The 16863-nt window shown below is 35.8% G+C and overlaps 1 protein-coding gene across 3 annotated transcripts in view; it reads left to right on the top strand.

Moving 5' to 3' along the window:
- KHDRBS3 (KH RNA binding domain containing, signal transduction associated 3) overlaps positions 1-16454 on the top strand; it is a 95991-nt gene extending 79537 nt beyond the window's left edge. For 2 of the 3 annotated variants that reach the window (XM_082043767.1, XM_082043766.1), the window contains 2 exons: positions 8089-8147; positions 11453-12049. In XM_082043767.1, the coding sequence (XP_081899893.1) occupies positions 8089-8147; positions 11453-11544 (151 nt within the window). In that variant the 3' untranslated portion in view covers positions 11545-12049. Of the gene's footprint in view, positions 1-8088; positions 8148-11452; positions 12050-12971; positions 13029-15782 lie in introns of those variants that run through there. The other variant, XR_014183173.1, reaches the window with a different exon arrangement.
- The last annotated feature ends 409 nt before the right edge of the window (positions 16455-16863 follow it).

The raw sequence follows: 16863 nt of genomic DNA, 5'->3' as shown, positions 1-16863 counted from the left end.
TATTGGAGATTATAATTCTGTGCAAATAAAGACTCAAAAGCATTAGCATAAACAAGCTAATGTATCTTTTAACCGAAAATCCCTGCCATGTGGTTTCCTGCTTAATTTTTATGCTCATATTACTGGAAAAGATTATTTTATGCAGTTTTCCAGATCTAGTTATTCAGGTTTAGACAGATGTTTTCCTTTTTTGTTACCTTGTTAAAATGTGAGAAGTTAAAATATTCAGAAGTGCCCTGAGAGCAAAGATAGTTTTAAATGTAAGTCTAGCGTGTGTATATATATATATATTTCTTTTTGAGTTACAGAAATTTTGTCTGAAACCTCAATAAACAGGAATAAGACTAAGGCAACTCAAGTGTAATGATGTAAAAACCACAAGTATATCACATGCTGCACTCATTTAAAAATAAAAGGTTTTAGAATCCTTGTCATGTTGACATTACTAGATTAGTTCACTATTTAAGAAATGTTAGCATTACTTTTCATTTGTACTCATTACACTTAGTAAAATGCTTTTTAGGTACAAAAAGGTTTTGGTTTTCTTAATGGCTTTGCTATTAAATTTAACTATGACCTGTTGGAGAAAACTTATGCAGAGCTGTTATAGTACTACAAAAAGTATTAACATGAATTTTAAGATATTTGAGGAATTAAAGAAAAGGATTTATTGAATAGAATTAGTATTTATTTTGTGTGTTTGTTTTAATTTTACATAGGTGATTGTATAGCACCTTAAACTAGGTGGTTGAATTACCACAATATAATTAAAGAGGATTAGTATTTGGTAGCATTTAAGATTTTTTTTTCCTTTGCTGATTACACAGGTGAAAACTTGAGGAAAGGGCGGGTCAAATAGCATCTTTTAAGAATTCCATAACAGGAAGAAAAAGTCATTAATAGTGAATATTTTTGAAATATTAAATGCTATATTATAGTTATTAATGGTAACTTGTAGAATTAGTAATGTTTTTTTAAATATCTTAATTATATGAGGGCTTCAATTTAATTACAATATGTTAAAAAAAGGTACTTTAAGCTGGGATGAGAGCGGTAACAAAGAGGAAGGAGAGGATCCAGTCACTAGGCCTCAACAGGTGGCTGCAGCAATGCAGTTGATGGTCTTTGGAGACAGCGCTTGGATAATCAGGCTTCCAAGTCTTACAAATTAAAGTCATTCCATTAGAAATAACTTTTCAAATGTCTTATGTAGTAATTAACTTTCTCCCAGTTTCATTATTAGGTACCAAGATAAGGAAGAGGGACTACACAGTCTCTCTGGCTAGAGAAAGGGCAGCATCATAAATTCACACTTGCAGCACATAGTGAAGAATATATATATAGGGAAGATTTATTTTCCTGCAGTGTTGGGAAGGAACTTCACTAGAAACTCGCACTTGGAAGCCAATATTAGTTGCACGAGAGGCTTGAAAAGTCAAGCTTTACCGGTTCAGAACAGATTTTTGTCACAAAACACCTTATTGTAGATGATCTGATGCTATTTTGCTGGTTGACAGCCAACGTAGTATGTCTGCAGTAATTGAAAATTGTGGGTTTCTCTCTTAGACTATCCTGTGGTATTTAGTTTTCTTTGAAGGGAAGAAAAATCTTGTTTCTTTTTGTTTGTGAGAAAATATATATTTAATTGGGCAACTTCAGAAAAGGGAGATGGTTGCAAGAAGACTGCAAAATGATCTTGTTTCTCCTCCTTATATTTTATTTTAGTAGAAATACTGGGAGCTGTAAATTGTACTTGTAAGCACAACTTTAACATTGTTCAGTTTACAGACAATGAAAAATACGGTTTAGTAACCATCACAACTTGAGGTTTATTGTGGTGTAATTGTCAGGTGGAATGTGTTTGGAATGTACATGTTGATATTTTAAAAATAATAGACCCTACATGAGCCCAGCAAACAAGTATTAGCAGTTAAGTGGATTGTAAGTGGATTGAATTATCTTTAATACAAGAGGAAGAGATCTACAATATTGTACTTGGACAGGCAAGGCTCAAACCTGGAAAAATCTCAAACATGGTAGAGCATTACTTTGATATCTGTCAGATGCTTATGATTACGCAGCCCTAAAACCAGATAAATATAATCTGTCTTTAGCCAAATACATTCCTTGGTGGCACTTCTACTATTTTTGAATTATAATTCTATAAAACTTGGATGGAGTGATATTTTTTTTTCTCTCAAATGCTCTTCAGTTTCCACTGATGAGCAAGGGTATCAGATTTATAGCAAATTGATGAAAGTTGTACTGCTCCTTCAATAAATTAGAAAGACAAGAAGGGTATGATGTATATCTTACTGAGTTGTATTTCTTATGACGGAATGGTGACATACCGTCTGTGCAGTATTTGTGGATGCTGATGTATTGGAGACAGTGTTCTCTTGTATTCCAGTCCGTGGCAAGAACATCATCTCAGATCTGACATCATCTTATGCAGGACTCAAGAAGGATAACTAAGAATTACATGGCATAAACCCCACAGCTCCTTACAGTATTGCAATGGATAGATTTTGACTGATACCTGTCAGATCTTCATTATTCTCTGCTGCTTCCACTGTCATGAGTAGTCTGGTCTGTTTGGAGGTGAAAAGGAAAAAACCCACATATTTTGCCGAAGTTCATGCTGGTTCACATCTCTGATCTCAGTTCAGCATTTGGAACACATTTGGTACACACTGAAGTTTAGTTTCCACTGTCTAGTTCACTTCCCCCAAACTGCTTTGCAAACCAGATGTATGTGATGTGGGGCTGGTTCTAATTTACACACCAAACCAAAATGCTGATGTTTGCACAGCCTGAGTTTTTAGTTTGTGGTTTGTTTTTTTTCTGCTGGTGTTTTCTTGCTTGATATAGCGAATTTTTGACATTTTATTTAGCATGTCTCATGTTTAGGAGTGAATTGTTGCTGTATTCTGTAGTCTCAAGGCCAATCTATAGGTCCGTGCTGCTGTTCCTGAAGGGATGCCTTATTTGTGCTGTGTAGGTCAGTCACCTCTGCTACTTGCCGTTTATCTTTCCTGTTCTGAGAAATGGGGAATGAGAGTGAAATGGGGGGAGAAAGACTGAGTTCAGATACCCACAACTGGACATTTCAGATGGTAAAACCGTTAGCTTTAGGGAAATGTGTAGCATTCTGCTAGGAATATATAGACAGACGTAGTTCTGTGCCTGGTAGGTAGCATCAGAATAAAGATGCTTCTGAGGGCATTTAACTGTTCTACAGATGTTAATTTTATTACAATTTCCTACATAAAAAGTGATTTCTAAATAGTGATATCTAAGGGAATCCTTAAGGGGGCACTCTGGTCATCTTTTAGGATTACAGGAAATAGATTTGTTATTTGTATTACCCATAAGAGAGTACAATAGGATTTAATTTAAGGAGGATTGCATCATTCTTCTGTATTTTATGAAGCTTTCACATATAGGTCTCTGCTTTCTGAGATCATTGTTTTACAAACAAACCAAGATGCAGGGAGGAGAGTATGTATGAAAGAAGCTTCTGCTAAGTAGTATTGGAACTGGGTATTAAATAAAAATTTGTCTGCAAGGTGCAAGAAGAGAGGTGTATCTTGATATCTGTTTTTATGCTATCTTGCTGTAATCTGGGTTACAGAATATGGTGTTCTAAAGACCCAAAGAAGCATTAAGAACAGATACTCAGCTCATGAGGATATGAGAAACTTGACTGCTGTGATGGTTGTCTTGACAATAACATTTGGGGATGCTCTTCTTCCTGTTTAATGTTGACAGATATTTTTTGAGATAATTTTTGATATAAGTTGAGTGTGAAGATCTGGCATGAGTCATAAAGAGGCAGGTCTATGTAGAAAATTTCTGTTCAGATGTGATCATATCACTCAGGATCTATGGTTGAAGACCTCTTGCTGGAGAGATACTCGTTTGTTCTTTCTACTTCACCATTCTGTGCAACCTTTATGTGGAAGGACGAAGATTATACATGTGGAGCTCTTATCAGAAAAGGAACCCTTTGTTTCGGAGGGTTTTATTGTCACTTTCTGAATCTGCCATGGCTTCTGTCTAAAGGAAACAGTCCCAAAGTTACTTATGTTACCAATATTTGAAAGGGAAAGCAGATATTTTTTTACCTAGTAAGCATTACTAGAAGCTGAACTGGTTGTAAAAGCTGTTTTTCATCACTGAAGAGGAAGAAAGTATCAGTTCACTCAGTGCATAAACCTGGTAACCAGGCTTGTCAGTACCTAAAACTGGTCTTTACCAGTAAATCATAAGTTTTTAATCAGAGGCCTTTTACTCTCCCCTTAGCAATCAGGCTCCATGCCATACTACTGTTTTCAAACACAAAAATACCATAATGCTAATTCTAAAAGATGCCTGTATCAAATCTAAAGAGCTGTGGCAATCGCATTCATTAATCACGATGTGTTTTGACTACTTTTATTCATTTTTTGGAAATAGAACAGAACACTTCCACCGGGTGGTTGACATGCCTGTCATATGATTGTCCCAAAAACAGAATAATGACCTATTCTGGTATCTTCATGAGTGTTAGGTTGAAACATCTACCATTCTGTTGATATTTGTACCAAGAGAACATTCCAACATCTCCAAACAAGCTAGTAGTTAATATAGTATAAAAGATAATAGTTCCTTCATACTTAACCATCATGTCAAGAGCAGTTACTGCTATTTGTTTTTTTTCATAAAGATTTGTCTTCTGTTATAGTTTGAGATATTTTCAGAAACAATCAGCAGAAAAGCCTGTGAAATTCAGGCTTTGAAGGCTTATGTTGAATACCTCTAAATTAAAGTATTTTAAGACACTTCTCGCAGTATAGTGGTTCTAGAAAAATGTCAGGAGGATTCTCAGTCCTTTGATTTACTACATAAAAAAGCTTCTCTAAGGCTGTACATCATCAGTGATGCAGTGATAAAATCTGAGGTTGCTCCTCTCTATCTCAGGCTGTTTCTTGGACAGAGAAAACAGGCATTTCCCCCTGGCCTTATTTAAACTACTTAAGCTTCACTTCACATGTCCTCTAAGCCTTGTAGGACCAATGCCCAGCCCTCAGCAATTAGAAGCTATGTACTTCTTAAGTTTATTGTTGTTAGCTAATCCTTCCATACTGTGAGGTGGTTCCAGGTTTTTATGTTGACACGTAAAATCAAAGCATTTTTTTCTTTGCTACCTCTGTCTTCTCCCTTGTCAGCCTGGAGACAATGTGCTGGAATGGGGATACAGAAGAAATTAAAGAGTAGATGCAATAAGGGCTCTGTATATACAGAACAATCTGATTTATACCTAATACTCCAGTGTTGATTGCACTTGTGCTTTTTACTTGATGGGTAGGAAAATGCTTGAAAACTCACCTGATTATGCCATGTAATGCAATTATCCATCTACAGAGCAGACACCACTGAATTTTCAGATTCCACCCCCATCTGCTGCTGGGGGAAAGCTACTTGCAGAGAACTGGAGAAGTAAGGAAAAAAATAAGAACAGAAAATTGAGGGAAATGGCCTCAAAAAGACAATTCACGTCGTGAAACATATGAACTAAAACCAGACTCAAGGTGTAGTCTTCCTGGGTGAAAAATGAAGGGATCCACATAGTGTTTTTACCTTGTTCTGAAAGAAGGGAGGTGCATGAGGTAAAAAAGAAAATGAACCTGGTTTGGGGCTTTTATTCTCCTTTCTATGAGAGGAAATTAAAAGAATAGGAGGAGTTTCCAGAACAAATCCATTAATAGGAAATATAGAGTTTGAATAGTCTTCAGTCAGAATGCAAAGATGCCAGATAATGTATATTAAAGGATATAAACATCAAGGATGCTTTTAAAACAAAAATGGACATGACTTCTGTCCAGAAGAAGAATTACTTAATAAAACTAAATTTCCCACAGTAGAATTAACCTCTAATTTCTCAGTTAATGAGTTCAAATATACAATTTACAAATGAGTTTATTGCAGGTTCCTTTGACTAGTTTTCATTTTAGTGGGTGATTGAAGAATATACAGTTCTGTAAGCTGCAACTTCATTTACAGTACTAGATTTTTCTGGATATCTTCCCCCCCCCACAAAAAAAAAAAAAAAAAAAAAATCAGATATCTTGGTTTTGACTGAATTTCATGGGCTATTCAAACTGTTACCAATGAAACAAGCCAAAAAAAATCTTAATGTTTTCTTTTTTTTACCCAGAACTATTATTGTACTACTATTATACTATTATTATACTACTATTATGTTATTATTTTTACCTAGAGTTATCTGTATGTACCCTTTTCTTTGGGTCATAGTTGAAGTTGTCTCACCTGAAGTTTTCCATTTGTTTAACATGCAGTTGAGTTGAGGGAGTGTTGTCTCTGTTCTTAGAGCAAAAATCCAAGTGCTTGGAGTAGAGTATTGCACTAGACACACAACTTCACATTGTAACTTGTACTTTTTGGAAAGAATATTAATTTTGACAGGTTTGTCCATTAATGAAGATATGGGCCATGTTATTCTTTCAGTATAAGTAGATTTTTCCTTTCTGATGTTCATTCATTTTGTGGTTGACATGAGTCATTTTTTGTTTAATAGATGTTTTTGGTCTATGCAATGAAACCCAGCAAAAGTCATTCTGACAGGATTGACAGATTTGGGGATTGGGCTCAGCTGCTCTAGGATTCTACATTTGATGACAACCTTAAACTAAATACTCAAGTACTGTTGAATGTCAGTTTTAAGTTGGCTGTCAGAATAAAGATTGTTTTATCACTGGCTGCTGCGGGCAAAATTATGTTATATCTTATGCTTAAACTTCACCCCTGTTGTTCTGGGATCCTCATCACATGGACTGACAAACCACAGATGACGTTAATGTTGGATACAGATAACTTTTTGTGGGTCTCCATAGTGCATTCTGGTTAAGATTAAGTTTAGGAAGCCTTATACTCGCAATAACAAATATTAATCCATGCTTTTTAGATACACATTTGCACACATACCAGAACTTTATTATTTCTGACCAGGGTTATTTTGTGGGATTTAAAACTAGTTAAAAACACAAACAAGGAAAAATCTTTGCCTTGTGTCAGTTTAGAATGATTGTGGTATATTATTTGTTTTATATTAATGCTTTACCTGCTAATTCATGTTAAGCCTATAAATTGCCTTTTCTCACTGGTTTCTATTTTGCTTGCAATCAATCTAATGTTAGAAACATTTTGTCAATATTAGTAATTACTTGCTAGTGATCACATATTGCAGTGATTTCCTCCTTACTCTGAATGAAATGATGTGTAGCATCAGTTTGTATTTTCTAAACATAATCAGCCCGGGGTCTGGCTGTGGTTAGAAATAAAAGGAAAGAAACAATTAAGAGACTGGCTTTCCATGTTCTACAAACATGTCTAATAGATGTTTGTTCCATCAGCTATATAAAAGACTATACATAGCTCTACTTATATGAAAGCATAGTAGGAAAATAGTGTGTAATAAGGCTTCTCCTTTGGTTTCCACTCAGTGGTCTTAATAGTCATAGAATCATTTTGGTTGGACTTGCACTTGCATTTGTGTGCAGGTACCTTTTTTGAAGACACTGGAACCTGTATGTGTATAGAAACTATGTAATGCTCTGATCAACAGGTTGCTTGTCCATTAGTGAATTTTTATCAGCAGATTTAGAGATGCAAAGACAAAATACTAAGCAACAGTAGGTAATGAGAAGAAGTTCATAAGACAAAGGAATTGGGTTCAATACCTACAACTCCTACTCTTCTTTCATTGGGACTCATAGGATCTTAAAGCTTCCCATCTATAAGTATAATTATATAAATATAAATTCTTGCATCCATATCTAACACTGTGTACTAGGGGCTCAGTGATTAAGAACAAATCCTAAATGGGGTTTATTTTCTTATTAATGAACAAACAGGACCTCAGCTGTCATTGTGTCACATGGATGCTTACGTTTCTTACCTTGGGGCATGTCTATATCCTTCAAACTTTCTTCTTTTCAAAGGTAGAATGTGTAATGATGAGTTTTGCTTCTTAAAACATAACCGCTTTGTTTCTTTTTTCTTTCCTATTTCCCTCCTCCCATGCAGTGGAGCAGATTACTATGATTATGGCCACGGACTGAGTGAAGAGACTTATGACTCTTATGGTGAGTGGTTTTATGAGCTGAATGACTACAGTAGTAGACTCTTGAAAAAAACATAATCAAAAGAAGAATCTCCATAAGGCAGGTTTCAGTTTTGCAGTGGGTAACAGCTGCTCAGGGATTCTGGTCTGTCACAGGGCTCCTCATGTGGTTATTGAGAAAAATACTGAAGGAGGGTTCTGTGGTCTGTTTGCTAACAGAGTCACGAGAAACTAATATCAAAGAAATCAAAATAAAATCTAAATCATACTGCAAGTACCCTTTCGGTGACACATTCAAAGAGATTTAAGGAGAAATATGGGGGTGTTAGGGCCTCTTTTCAGGAGCCGTTTCCAGCTGAAAGCAAATGCTTCTAATGTGGCACAACTGGCATTAAAAGTTGGTGCAAGGTAAAAATACACTGAAGTTCTCCGTTGAAGCCTAATTGGGTGCATTTTGGACTTGTATGGTCTTTTTGTATTAGTTCATTTTCATGTATCAGTCTTGTCAAATCAAGCAGGGAGTCATTATGTAAAGGTTACGAAAGTATTTGAGGTAGTAAATAGACATGAGGGCAGTGGGTTACTCATATGGAGACAAAGCAATGCATAATGAAGCAAAAAACATGTTAATGGTAAAGATCACATTTTTTTTTAAGGCAGAAATGTGGTAGTGACAGGATTAATTAAAGAAATCTGTTACGGATTAGAAGCATAAATCATGTTAAAAGGCACCTTTGCTTAAAGGATAAATGTTAAATCTCTGGCTAGAGATCAGAGAAATATAATCTAGATCACTCAAATCTCCAACATTTGGGGATTACAAGTAACTAGTGTAAGAGTTGTGATTCTGGGTAATGGATCAGTGATTTTAGTGCTCTGCTTAAAATTCTCTATGGTGAACTCCATTTGGAAGAGCTTCCTGCTGAAAACTAAAATGACCTCAATGAAGTTGTTGTGATTAATGCACCTAATGCAGAAGTTTGCTCAACATCGTCTGCTTAAACTAATTATTTTGCTTAAGGGAAAAGTCAGTTCATCAAAAGAAGAGGTCACTTGAAATTCCTCTGTTCCTTAGCACTTTCAATTGGTCTTGATAGATATATAGCTTAAATCTGTATTTCAGCATTAAAATAAACTGCCATTATAAGCCTGATATTTCTAAGACTATTTCATGAAAGCAAAATTGATGGGGGAGAAAAATGTATGAAACTGCTTAATGTAGATAGAGCTGACTGATGGGGGGAAATATGGATTGTGGTATTTAAGGTTGAAAAATATGGATTTTTCATTGCTTTTGCATTTAAAATTGGTTTTCTATTTATCAAAGCCCAGCCACTCAGAATATTAAGTGATGCATTTACTCAAGCTGAGAGGAAAACTATAAATACCTTGAAGAATGATTATAGGTTACGGCCGCTGACATTTTTGCACGCACAAATAAATAGTTACACACTTTATTTCTTAACTAACTGACCCTCAAGTACAATCTTAAATGCGGAGTTAGATACTAATAATCATTCTTACAGTGTGTAAAGAACATTAGGTGCCTCGGACTAAAATTCATAAGACTGCTTAGTGAGCAGATAGTTGCCTAGTGCTGGCCAGGAGGAAACATTCCCAGGAGAAACCTGAGCTTTTCCTCTCCTGAGAAGCTCAGGTGCCAATCTGGAGGATGTAGGAAGAATATCAGCATTTGTAGGAGTCAGAGCCCTGAATGGCACCAAAAAGAAAACTGATAAAAAGGAAGGTGACTCTTTACCCTACTGTTTTGACCAGTTGCTTGAAAAGAAGCAAGTATTCCCCTTAAGCTGTAACCAGGACTGATTTTTCACGTTTCAACAGTTCCTTGCAGTGATGTTTAAAAGCTAGAATAATTTTAATTCTTACTTCTCAGCCAGCCTCCTTTACTTCTAGGCGAGGGTTTCTTTCCTTGCTTAATATAAGCAGCACAAGAGGTTACTTCCCATGTATTAATATATTATTCTGTTATCAGATTCCTGTGGAACTTGCCTGAGGTGCAAGTTTAATTCTTTCAGCCTTATGCCAAATTTGAACTTGTTCCTTTTATCTCCCAGGCAAATGTTCTGACCACATAGGTATGATATATAACCCAGACTCTGCAGGCAAGCACCTAGATCTTTAAAAACAAAGGAGCTAGGATGAGACTTCTCTGAAGAGACTGTGAAATTGGACCCTTATGGGATTCTTGTTACCTAATTTCAGATATCTGCTGTCTGAGGAGGTTATCTTTCCATTCAAAGTAGTACAGCGTTTTTTTGTCATCTTTTATTTTTTTTAATTGACTAGAAAGGCAGAAGGTGATGCCTACATCATAAATTACCGTAACTAGTCATTTGGATTCCACCCTTAGTTTCTGAATTGCATTGGGTTCACTTGGACACCTGTCTGCTTAGGGCAGAGCAATTTTCCAAAAGCAGATATGGAAGCACATACTGTTTTCAGGTGTGTTTCTGTTTGGGTTTTTTTTTTGTTCTCTCGCAGGCAGTACTCAGATTCATTTACTTGATTAAAGTGTACTTAAATACTATTTCATTAAACTCTACATTTACTCCTGTGTCTTTTGTTGTAAATGCGTGGCACAGTAGGTCTTATTCTCATTAAGACAATACTTTTTTTAATTTTTGTTGATATTTACTACCTCTAAAATCTGGTAGGATTATGAAGCATTAAATATAGCACAAGCTTTTCACAAACTTACTTTGTTTTCAAAATTCAAACAAGCAATCTCCCTTGCCCTTTTAGTGTTTTCATAATCTGCCTTCTATTTCTTGCATTTTAGAGGAAGCGTATGTTCACAGTGAAGTCAAATATAGCCCCTATATTATTAGAAGCCACAGGTGTTTGCAGTGAAACTTGAGGCTTTTTACTGTTGGATTGTGTATTTAAATTAACCCTAAATCGCTACTGATGCAAATCAACTTATTTCTGAGGGCAGCTTGTTTGCTTATACATAATTCATCTCCTCTGTTCATTTTATCTTAGCATAATTGTTTGTAGGTCTGCCCCTATAGCTGTCACTTCTGTGTATTTACAACAAGCAAGTCCAGCTGAATGCCAGAGCCCTGAAATCTCTTTGTCATTACCCTGTCACGCTCCCTGCTGTTATGTGCTGAAAAAGCATCGTGGGGTAGCTCATCAAGATGTTTGGTACCCAGATTTTTTTGGTTCAGGTGTTAGACTTCACTTTGTGCACCTTGGTTTCAGTAAATACAGTGTCATAATCTAATTCACAATTAATAAGGGGAAAAAAAAGTACAGCATCTGAGAATATTGGAAGGGGTCTAACTGTATTTTCCCTTCTTGTAGGGCAAGAAGAATGGACCAACTCAAGACACAAGGCACCTTCTGCAAGGACAACGAAAGGAGTCTACAGAGACCAGCCATATGCCCGATACTGATTGTACTGTCTGATGTTGTGAAATATCCAATCTCCACCAGTCCTGTATACTGTTCAAAGTAATTTTTTCTATGAACAATCCCTTTTTATTAAATCAAAGCGCTTAAAATTCTGAATGGATGGACTGAACTTAAAATATTTTGATGAGAGAACAACCTGGACATAAAGATATGTAAAACAAGGAACTTTGTTATTTCCAAACTGTATTTGAAAAAATAGGTGATCAAAAAGAATAACCTTTGATTAACTAGTGTTAAAAAATAGGTTTACTAAATATTAGTCCATTCTTTTAACATAAGCGTAACCTTTTATTTTAAAGGTTTTCAACAATTTAGTTTTTAGTTTTTATTTTCAGCCATTTGCTAGTTATTCTCTTTGCAAACATGCGTAAAAAGGGAAGCAAATTACAAATGCAAATAATGTGGTATTTTGTAACTCCAGTCTTGAAATGTTCTGTAGTGTTAAGCAAAGTTTTACCCTTGCTTGATACTAAATAAACTTTTGAAAGAAAATCAGTGTGTGTGACCTTAATTTTATGCTTTATCTTATAATAAAACAACATAAATAGTAGTAAACAGGGAGAAATACTTTTAACAGTGATCAGCATAAAAGGCTCATATTAAACACTGCGCAACTTCTTTAAAAAAATGGTATAAACCTAAATGTATATATATATATATACTCACAGTAGATATAAATGCTGTTTAAAGTATCCAAATGGTATGGATCTGCTTGAGTGCCACATTAAATCAAAATTTTTTTTTGTTAAAAATGCTTTAAAATAGGTAATGAATTTTCTGAAAAAGATGTGACTAGTTTTCATCTTGTTGAGCATTTTTTCACTAGTGCAACTTTGGAATTTTTATGAGAATTTTGGCATGTTAATGACCACCTCGCTCCGTGCTGGAAGCAATAAACCCAAAGCTTTTAAAGACTTTCTGACTTGACTAATTGAGGTCGCTTTCGTCAGAGGCAGAGGATGTGTAACCCTTAAAACGGTCTTCATTTGCAAAGGTAAATAAATCAAATAAGATTTTAATCTCACTTAATTTATCTTAATATGACCGATAAAAACAGGGAGGCTACAACTTAGAAAGTTTCATTTTAGAATGTAGGAAAGACTTGAAGGACGCCTAAATTCTCATTTTAAAACGTATAATTTGTGTTAGTAATCTAAAAAGCCTTAGCTTAGCTAGTTAAATTTGGACAAACTATGCCCTATTAAACAACTGTAAAACCTCATAACCAATAGTTTGTAGTATATTATTCTTTCCATAAATTCTAGTAACTTAAACATTACAAATGTTATCTAAAGCTTTTTTGTTAATCGTTATGTATCTATTAATTATAGTTTGATTTATTATTGTTCTTTTAGTTTTTATTTGAAAGTCTTTGAGTAAAAATACCTATATTTTTTTCTCTTGTCAGGAAACCCACCTCCTTGGACAGCCAAGAGAACAAAAACCTTAATCTTCTGATGCTTTGGTAGGTGTCTTTACTCATCTGTGAAATTATTAGAGTAATAATGGAGCTTTTCATCAGGTCCTTAATTCTTTATATGCAAGGCTTTAATTTATGTCATGATTACAGGCACTGAGCTGGAGGCCAGCAAAAATCAGTGGCTATGTATGCTCAGATTATGTATATTTTACATAGAACATATTTTTTTCTTTATCTCCTATTTGGTAATTCCTCCTGCTAACCTCATGATCTCAGTGCCTTTAGTTGACATGGCTTAGATAAATAGAGCTCTATACTTAGAAATATAGCATGCATTGCACTGCCTCTGTATACCACAGTAAATTTAAGAGACTCCTGTCACAGGCTGAAGGAACTTTTTGCACATACAAGATGGCTTTATAACAATTTTGAGAGTGTTTTAAAGATTTAAAGTGAAGAACTGTTTTAAGGTTAGGAGAGCTTGGAGATTTCTGCATTTGGAGCTCAAAGACTAAAGATTCGATACCAGCTGCTAGAACTGCTATGGCAAAACTGAGTGTAGAAATGTATTTTTTTAAAATATTTATAGTGGAATTGACTAAACCTCTATTTTCTGTTCGCATCTTAAATCATGTAATATGATGAGTTACGTAAGTCAGAACAAGTTTTCATTTGAAAATATGAAGTTTTCTATTAACCCATCGACTTTGATTATATATGGTTAAAACTCAAATATCTAGTAGCAGAGATGGCTAGTAGATTAATAAGTTAATCAGAAGTAAATTGAATATTCTGTGATTTTTATCCAACTTTTTTTATGCCATTTTTCCTTAGTGCCTCCTCTGTGGAGGATGAATGTATCAGCGTACATTTGTGCCGGTTTTCTTCTGCTCTGCAGCCCTATGAACCCTTCAGTTGTTCCAGATCCCCTTTTGGTATGAGGGGAAAAAAGAGTGTGTCCCTGTCAAATCATGCAGAGGCTGTTTGGATGCACCGTTGTGTGGCCATTTAGTTGTGGCCCATCTTGGCAGAAACTAGTGTATCCAGTGGAGTCCCTCAGGGGTCAGTACTGGGACCAGTACTATTCAATATATTTATCAATGATTTGGATGAGGGAACAGAGTGCACTGTCAGCAGGTTTGCTGATGACACCAAGCTGGGAGGAGTGGCTGACACGGCAGAGGCTGTGCTGCCATCCAGAGACCTGGACAGGCTGGAGAGTTGGGGAAAAATTTAATGAAATAGAATAAGGGCAAGTGTAGAGTCTTGTATCTGGGCAGGAACAACCCCAGGTTCCAGTATAAGTTGGGGAATGACCTATTAGAGAGCAACATAGGGGAAAGGGACCTGGGGGTCCTGGGGACAGCAGGATGACCATGAGCCAGGACTGTGTCCTTGTGGCCAGGAAGGCCAATGGTACCTGGGGTGGATTAGAAGGGAGATGTTCAGTAGGTCAGAGAGGTTCTCTCTACTCTGCCCTGGTGAGACCACACCTGGAATATTGTGTCCAGTTCTGGCCCCTCAGTTCCGTAAGGACAGGGAACTGCTGGAGAGAGTCCAGCACAGGCCAAGATGCTGAAGGGAGTGGAGCATCTGCCGTGTGAGGAAAGGCTGAGGGAGCTGGGGCTCTGGAGCTTGGAGAAGAGGAGACTGAGGGGTGACCTCATTAATGTTTTAAATATGTAGAGGGTGAGTGTCATGAGAATGGAGCCAGGCTCTTCTTGGTGACAGCCAATGATAGGACAAGGGGTAATGGATACAAACGGGAACACAGGAGGTTCCATTTAAATATGAGAAGAAACTTCTTCACAGCGAGGGTGACAGAGCCTGGAACAGGCTGCCCAGGGGGGTTGTGGAGTCTCCTTCTCTAGAGACATTGAAACCCACCTGGACACCTTCCTGTGTAACCTCATCTGGATGTTCCTGCTCCAGCACGGGGATTGGACTGGATGAGCTTTCAAAGTCCCTTCCAATCCCCCTTGTGTGAAACCTTAACCATTTTAGTCCAATTTCATTTGTTTTTTTTAATGAGCTGCAAGATCTTAATTTGATACATCTAGGAAAAAGTCTGCATATATTGAGCATCATAGTGGTATGAACTTTAAATCCATTAAGTCTTCTTTCTTCCAGTGTTCCACATTGATACATCTTATTTCTCCCAAGAAAATGTGTTTTAATACCTCTTGAAAAAAAAACACATTATCAGTTCTCATGTCCTATACATCAAGCTACATCAGTTCCAACAGCTGGTATTAGGTATTCTTAGAAACTACATATTTCCAGTATAGAACTTCTCTTGACAGTTCCTGAAATAACATGCATGAGCATTGTGTTCTGCTGTTGCATTTCTGGTTTGGTTTGCTTTTTTCTTCAGGGTAATCTATGCAAAGAAATCTGTTAGGTTTTGAAAAGAAGGAAAAATAATCTAAAAAAACCCTAAATTTTAAAAAAATATATCAATGTAGAAGGCAGCCTTTCTTTTATTGTAACAAACTAATCTAGTAGTGTTTATCCATTCTGGTAGGATTTTGTGTTGTGACACTGTCAATTTCTGTGTGTTACTGGTCAAACTAGTAATGTTAATGATAATAATTAGCCATATAATTTATTTGCCTTTATTGAACTTTATCACAATTGCACTGAATTTCAATGGTAGCAGTTTCTGCAATGATTTCTATAAATCTACATACATTTATTATGAGTAATTGCCTGATCCTACTGCTCGTAATCTGACAGTATTCAGACAATTCATAGCTGCTAAAGATATGTACAAATTAATTGTATTTTGCTCTTTTGCAGGAACTTCTGCCATGTTAATCACGGACTGCTTAGAGCATTGTACTTACCCGTGTGCCTCGCCAGCAACGAGACAGGCTGCGGAGTATGAAAACCCTCTTCTGTATTTCTTGTATTAAAGCCTTAAAGTGTATATTATACACTTTTTAAAATGTATATTTAAACTTTTAATTGTTTAGTGACGCAAGTGTTTTTATTTGGAGCTCAATAAAGAATTTTCATCTAAGTTCCTGTTACAAAGCAATAATGCAGCCTCATGGTCATTTAGTGATTCTTTTTAGCCTTATGCAGCAAGTGTAAGAGAGAGTGTGTGAAGTGTCATAACTAGAGTTTAAGTGCTTTGGAAATAGTTTGTCTAATGTACGAGCAACATGGATAAGTTAAAATGAAGGCTGGGTGGTTTTTGATTAAGCTTTTCTTAATAGCTAACTATAAACAGGTCTTCTCTAAACAAGGCTCTTGGGTAGAAATAATACTCCAACATCCATTTCCTTCAGAAACTTGTATAACATGGAAGTGTTTTAATCCCTGTCAATTATACTATGCTGCTTATTCTCTTTCACTTGGTGTTTCATGCATGGAACTGTTTTCTGTAATATGCAGTCACAGGTTTTCTAGTAGTAGTCATGGGTGAGGCTTTTACACCTCGATAAACCTTGTATCTAACAGTCAAGTTTTCTCAGTGCTTTCTCTGTTTTATATTAATTGTGATTGTGATAATTTGTAACAGAAATAAAATTCTGATAATTTAATTTCTTGTGTTCTTTTTCTTAAATACTGCTTGCAAAGTCTGACTGTCCTACGCTTCGGTTTTCTTTCCATCAGATGCGTATTTTTTTCACTGAATCTCAAATTCATCCCAAGAAAAACATAATTTGGGTCTCATTTCATTTTGAAAATAAGCAATATCAATAGCAATAGCTTCTCACCAAATGCCTGCTCTTCAACATATATTTATAACTTCTAACACCATATACTATTGAAGATTGGTTTTGAAATTTATGGATATGGAGAAAATTAAGATTTCCTATTAACCCTGGCACTGATCAAAGTAACATATGTTTAAGAGATGAAAGAATCTTTA

Source organism: Streptopelia decaocto (genome assembly GCF_964273445.1).
Source record: "Streptopelia decaocto genome assembly, chromosome: 2".
NCBI classification, from domain to species: domain Eukaryota; kingdom Metazoa; phylum Chordata; class Aves; order Columbiformes; family Columbidae; genus Streptopelia; species Streptopelia decaocto.
This window is presented reverse-complemented; position numbering and strand designations above follow the sequence as displayed.